Source organism: Rhinoderma darwinii, chromosome 4, assembly GCF_050947455.1.
Source record: "Rhinoderma darwinii isolate aRhiDar2 chromosome 4, aRhiDar2.hap1, whole genome shotgun sequence".
In the NCBI taxonomy this organism is placed as follows: domain Eukaryota; kingdom Metazoa; phylum Chordata; class Amphibia; order Anura; family Rhinodermatidae; genus Rhinoderma; species Rhinoderma darwinii.
In genome coordinates this window covers 28,870,973-28,877,563 of record NC_134690.1, presented here as the reverse complement: position 1 = coordinate 28,877,563, position 6,591 = coordinate 28,870,973, and the positions used below count along the sequence as shown (strand labels likewise).

Sequence of the window (6,591 nt, the reverse complement as noted above, 5' to 3'; positions counted from 1 at the left end):
ACGAAATCGTAGTCGACTGCGCTATTCATTTCATCAAAACTACGGATCCCTTGCACAACGGGGACAAACGGAAACCATTTGCACCGGATCCGTCACCATTGAAATCAATGGTGATGCAAACGGAAACCTACGGTTTGCGTTCGTTTCAGTTTGGATTCCGTTCATGACGGAAAGCTCCGACGGAACCCATGAACGGAGTCCTGACGCAGATGTGAACGAAGCCTAACACAACTGCACAGCAAATACAGAGAAGACAGATTTTGGGTCTAATGCCCCTTTGAAGGGGTATTCACATCTTAGACGTTTATGGCATATCCAAGCATTGGAACTCACACCTATCTCAAGAACGGGAGTCCTCCAACCCTGCTTAGTGGGGCGGCCGCTGGTCACCGCATTCAGACGGAGACTCAGGCAAGGGAAAGTTGGTCAGAGTATGGGAACAGCAAAACGTGCTGTGTAACGCGGTCTCCGTAACGCTCATAGAAGTGAATGGGAGCTGCGCTTTTTACGTAACACAGTGGGCAACGCAGTTTCCGGAACTTGAGAGTTATGGAAACGGCATAGATCGCTATGGTTTCCATAACTTCTATGGGAGTTACAGAAAAAGAGTAGCACAGTGAGCTCTGCTTTTTCTGTACTCCCCGTCACCTCTACACGGAGTCTACGCCTCACCAGATAGGTGCGGGTCCTAAAGCTGGGACCTGAATCCATCAGACATTTATGGCATATCCTGTGAATATGCCATACATGTCTAAAATGGGAATAACCCCCTTAAATAATGTATGCTCTACAGAAGGAACAACCTACTAAAAATACATAATGTTTAACACCCAACTAATCTCACCTTTAAACTCTGCGTCACTTTCTTGCTCGTCACCGTGTTCTCCTATCGAATCCTTCAAGATGGGGCGATCATCATCCATTAAATCTACGGGACTTAAGTTTGAGGACTCATCTGGCAGCTCAAGGTCCATACTCTGTAATTCTTGCCAAAACTGTTTCATCTCCTCATTAATATTCAGTCCCTTATATTTAAGGGTTACAAAGGCAACAGGAATGCGGCACGAGTCCCTTTCTTGTATTTTACAAACCATTAACTCCAGCGTGTCTTCGGTAACTTTCTGGTAAAAATAATTTCTGCCTTCTGAAGTCCAGGTTCCTGCTTTCATATCATAATCCGCAAGGCAGCATGAAAACGCTTGGGGTGCAATTTTTACTAGGGGGTCAGGAAGTTGCTGAATTTGGTCTCGGCCAACAGAGTCTTCATTACCATAGTCAATAAACCTGACGGTCACCAGATCTGCCTCCATCTTGGTAACAATAGCCCTGTACCAGTTGTTATCCTCACTAAAGATGACATTGCAAGGGCTGCCGATCTTTAGGGAATCAAGAAATTCATCACTTTTGACGGACTGTTCTCCAGCCTCTTGGACTTGGATTGCTAAAGAGTCGATGTCCGCTGTCGACAGCTGACACCAGAAACATTCGGGGCTATCTGCGGAACTAGCATAGACTTGTACCGCTACTCCCGGTTGTGGAAAATTCCAGGTGAAGGACCCAACAGGAGAAGTGTCCTCCTCCTTCATCTTCATGACCATTTCACTTGCTTCCTTGAAGTTCTCTACTAAAGGTTCTTCAGATGCCGTCAGCAGGTCATTAATGCAGCCCAGCTTATCTTTAAGAATGACATCCCACTTAAGGCCGTCTTGTTTTAGAAACTCACAGTCTAGCTGAACGTCGCTTGTTCGTTTGGAAAACTCAGCCAACAACTGCTGCTGGTCGGGCGCGGACGATGAATTCTCAGGTCGATTTAACGAGCAATGAGCGCTCATTACCGGAACGGAGCGACACTTCTGTGGGAGACTGTAGTTCTTACAGTCAGAGATTACTGAAGTGTTCCCATAATCTATGTACTCCACACATAAACCTTGCTTGCTCTTCCCGGTCACTAGCCCCCGATAATGTTGTCCATCATCCGGAAAATAAGCACAAACAACGTTTCCCAACTGGATGTCTTCATCGGCAAGATACTCAAATGAACCCTTCTCTTTATTCAAAATGTCGGAGATCTCATCGAGTCTACTGTCCTCTGAGACCTGTACGTAAAAGTCAAAAACGGAGTTAGTGTGGGAAACGTACACAGGCTCTTTCATACCGGGAAGGATTTTTCTCTTGGGAATATCACTTATTGTCACGACTGGGCGTTTTGATGGAGACGGACGCTCAGCTGCCAATGTAGAGGATTGTCTTTGTGGCAAGGTCTTGCTTCCAGCTGGTTTGGGGTCTCGCCCACTAGGGTTACCTTGACATGAGCCATTGAGTGAAACTCTTTGGATAGTTTCCGTCTTTCTTTGGGAACTGAACTCTTGATACCGTGAATTGTAGACTTTGTTATCGGCTTTATGTTGAACGGTTGGAGTCTTTCGGTAACGCGGCTCTGGTGGTCCTTGACCCGTTTCTGAATGGCTGCGAGTATCAGAGTCTCTACTCTTAAAAGGTTTCGCTACAGAGACAGAGGTTTTTTTTTCTTGGTTGGTTGCGTTTTCGGGCAATTTCCTTGAATCATTTTGCTTGAGGCTCTTGGGCTGACCAGCTGCCAGATCTGATTTGTCTTTTGGAGTCCTCAAACCCAATTTTCGTTTAAGGGTTGCGTTAATTTGCCGGTTACCGTCGTACAGTTCTACTAATAACGTTCCATCTCCAGCTTTGGCAACAATCAGCGCCCTTAAGGCTTTATCTAGAACGGCATCTTCAAACCACGACACAACTTCACTTGGAATTTTAGACGGGATATCGGGCAAGGAACATTTTATTGCCTGCATCGGTAAAAGCAAAAGGTCATGTTCGCTAGACATAATGGGTAGAAGGTCATCTCTCGAAAGTTTTTCGGTATTGCCAAAATCGACAAAAAATACTTCGTTACTTCCGTTCTCAGACAGGATAAAGCCACGATACCACTGCCGGTCGCTGAATTTTGCCAGACACAGAGAACCAGAGTTGAGGGGCAATTTTACGTTTTGTTTTTTCGCTATAACTTTCGTGATCGTGGATGAAATCTTATCTAAGGTTTTAGCGCTTCTGGCCAGCTGTGCGTAAAACAATAAAGAAGAGTCAACGTGCATGACATAGATCTCCTCCTCACTCCCTATTTTAATGTCATGCATTGAATAGTAGTAGGAGTGAAGCTGCACAGATGGCGCCAGGGTTTTGTGACGCAGGTGTGTCGCGTAGCCTTTTTTTACCATGGTATTGCACACACTGGCAAATGGGGTATACAAATCCACGATATTAAATAGCTCTTTATCCACAAAGGCAGTTGCATAAACTATACAGTGGAATTCACTCCTTTTGGAGGCGTCCTGGACAAACTCCGAAAAAGCCTTGGTGGCGTTATTGTCCCAAAAAAATGGATTGGTCCCTGTTGGGGTAATGATGTTATAAAGACTACACTTAAAAGCCTGGGCCTTTAGGTGGAAGAATTCACCGTTTAAGACACGGAGATTTGCAACAGGGACAGTTTCTCGTTTCCCATAGTCCACATATAAGACTTCGACGGCAGATATTTTTGACAGGTTTACTGGCGCCTCGGTGATGAATGCTCTGTACCATATTCCTTTCCTGGGACTTTTTGCTAAGCAAGCAAGAGTACCACTAAGGTACGGACAATTGGTAGACGTGCAATGGCTCTGTATGGCATCCATCAAGGTGAAAAGAGCCGCTTTAGACCCGGCGTTTTGGCACCAAAAAACTCCAGGGTGGTCAACATGTGACACTGCTACTTCAATGGTTGTGCCGGGCTCAAATAACTGTTCTTCAAAGGGAGAGTACTGGAAGGTCTCTGTATCCTCTTCGCAGGGATACGCTGTTGGGGTCTCCGGTACTTTATCTGAAGCAGCCAGACTCAACGATGACTTGTCTAAATCTACACGTGCAATTTCTCCACCAGCGGATTCACTACTTACGGAAAAGAGTTCCTCAAACCTCGCATGTCCGGCCTTTGCCAGGATTTTTCCTACATTTTGATCTTCAATTCTCGATTGGTCCAGGACCTCTATGGTATACTCATCGTCATCTTTGGATACCACATGAATGACAAGCTTTTTATCAATCACGGCTACTTTAAAGGCAAGGATGGCTTCCTGACTCCAGGCGTCTTCTAAGGGGTACGTGTCGGCAATGTAGCATTTATTAGCCAACCCTGGAAGTTTCGTAAATTCCGCAGGCAGTTCCTTAATATTGTACCAGTCCACAGACTTCGATATGCCGCTATCCAGAAAGTATACCTGCACCTGCTTGTCGTGGACGGAGAGAACTTCAGCACGATAGTACAGATCTTGATACCTGGCACAGCAGAGTTGACCTGGTTTGGGCTTTGGAATGATACCCTCCAATTTTGAGCATTTGGAATACAGAGTTGTCATCCCGTCGATCATTTCTTTATGTTTTGCATCAAGCCTTTCTATCCGAACCCAAAAATTGAAAGGGTCGACGACAAATTCGACCACTGCGTCATAAAATTTGCCCGTCTTAAGCTCCACCGGAGGGAACTTGGAAATATAAGAACATTGCGGGGTCTGTTTTGAAGGAGACTTCGTCGCATCATCCTCTGTAACCGCAGGCAGGACTGACGGGATGGGCATTAAACCCTGGCACAACTTAGGGCTCTGTGACAGCATCCCAAAATATAAATTGAGGTTCGTGCTATCTTCAGCGAACAAGGTGATGACGTACAAATGTTCATATGAGTTGTAGTACTCGATCTTCACATTGACATGCCTTCCCAGCAAACTGCGGAGTTCGGCCACAGGTGTCGGGTCCCAGCCTAACCCTCCGTTGGAAACGCCGTACAAAGAGCAAGGGAACGTAATTACCGGCATGCGGAAGAAATCGTCAACCAGGTTTCGCAATCCGGTCAACGGAACGATATCTCTTCTTCCCCAGTCGACATGGACCACCATAGCCAGCTGTTTTTCTAGGAAGAAGTCCAGCAGCAACGAGCGGTACCACCGCCCATCCGAGCCGCAAGACGCACACGGCTGACCCAGAACTAAAGATGGCTGCAAGCCTTGCTCTCCGTAACCCTTCTGGACTTGGTAATAATGGTGCATGCTGTCCGAGAGCCTCTGAACTTCATGAGACAGGCTCCTTAGCTGGCAAAACAGGCGATTGGGGTCCGATACCTGGGTCACCACCACAGGCTCCATCACGCCAATCTGAAGACGAGGGTAGAAGTAGTCCATCTTCATAGCGCTATATGGCCGGCCAGGGTTAGCCATGTTGTTAGTAGGCGGTGGAGGAGCTGGGGAGCCTTCGGGGTGCCGCAACGGTTGTCCTATGCCGGCGGTCATATCGCATGTGGCGGCGGGGCAGGGAGGGGAGCTTCCGTTATATCTATAGGTCAGTCCCAGGTGGGCGGCCATGCTGTTTGCAGCTGGGGCGCTATTAGGGTGTCTGTAGGGCTGTATGCCGGCCATATTGTCAGCCAGGTCAGAAATAAAGTATTTGGACGAGATATCCACCAGGCTTTTGAACTATCTGCCGCTCCTACTCACAACCAGGAGGAGGTGCTGTCCTCTGCACGCCTCAGGGGAGAAAGGAAGAGCAAGAAGTTCCGCTGCTAATACGCAGCTGAGGAGAGGCAGCTGAAAGATGGCGCGCGGGACCTTCTCTTTATCGTCAGGGTCCTGGTATCCTCCCGCCCGCGCTCCCCCAGTCTTACCATACCGGAGACGCAGAGAACTACAAGACGCCGACGCTGACCATGAGGTATTCTGAAGCTCCGCCCTGACGTTAAGTTCCCAATGCGTGCGTTAAGCGAGGGAGGCTCAGTGAGATGACGTCACTGCGCGGCGACCGCACCCACAGTAGTGAGGGCAAAGTGTGGGCAAAACAGCGGCTATTGCCGGGATAGGGATCCAATGAGTGAGTGTGTTGGGTTGTGAGTGTGAGTGTGTGTGTGTGTGAGTAGTTTAGTTTTGTGGCTAGCTTTTATTTGCTTGCACTTATATATGAGAGGTACAGTGCAAACATGGGGGAAGCTGAGACCGACCATGCACTGCAGCGCCCCCTACAGGTGAAATCATGGCGGACCATGTAATGTATGGCCAAAGCAGGAACCCCTCTTTCGTAGGCTCTGTTCACATCTGCTCTCGTATTTCCGTCATAGGAACAGAGTACCGGAAGAAGCGGATCCGTCAAATGACAGATCCCAGCAGCGTCCGACGGAAACCATTGACTTTAATGAGTTCCGTCGATATTCAGTCATTCTGCCGGACAAAATAGCGCTCAATTTTGTTAAAGCTATGGCTACACGGCGACTTTGGCTGCGACACTCGTCACTGTGTCCTGCATCGCAGGTAATGAAAGTGGATATGGTCGCTTTGCAGCTCGCAAGCTGATGAGACTGCGACACGACCGTCACAAGCAGTCCAGCGGGTTTGGTTTCCTGCGACTCTGGTTTCGCGACCACATTGACTTTTGGGAAACAGTGGTCTTTGGTCGTGCGACCTGTATCGCGGTCAAAGTCGCCGTGTTGCCCTAGCCTTGCGGATCGTTCAATGTAGATGTGAACAAAGCTTAAACGACTATCTG

General features: G+C 47.9%; 1 protein-coding gene across 4 annotated transcripts in view; it reads right to left on the bottom strand.

The window, feature by feature from the left end:
• Positions 1-5,888, bottom strand: part of TDRD6 (tudor domain containing 6) — an 81,591-nt gene extending 75,703 nt beyond the window's left edge. For 3 of the 4 annotated variants that reach the window (XM_075860956.1, XM_075860957.1, XM_075860958.1), the window contains exon 1: positions 845-5,888. In XM_075860956.1, coding sequence (XP_075717071.1) covers positions 845-5,474 — 4,630 coding nt within the window. In that variant the 5' untranslated portion in view covers positions 5,475-5,888. The remainder of the gene's footprint in view (positions 1-844) is intronic. The other variant, XM_075860959.1, reaches the window with a different exon arrangement.
• Positions 5,889-6,591: the final 703 nt, after the last annotated feature.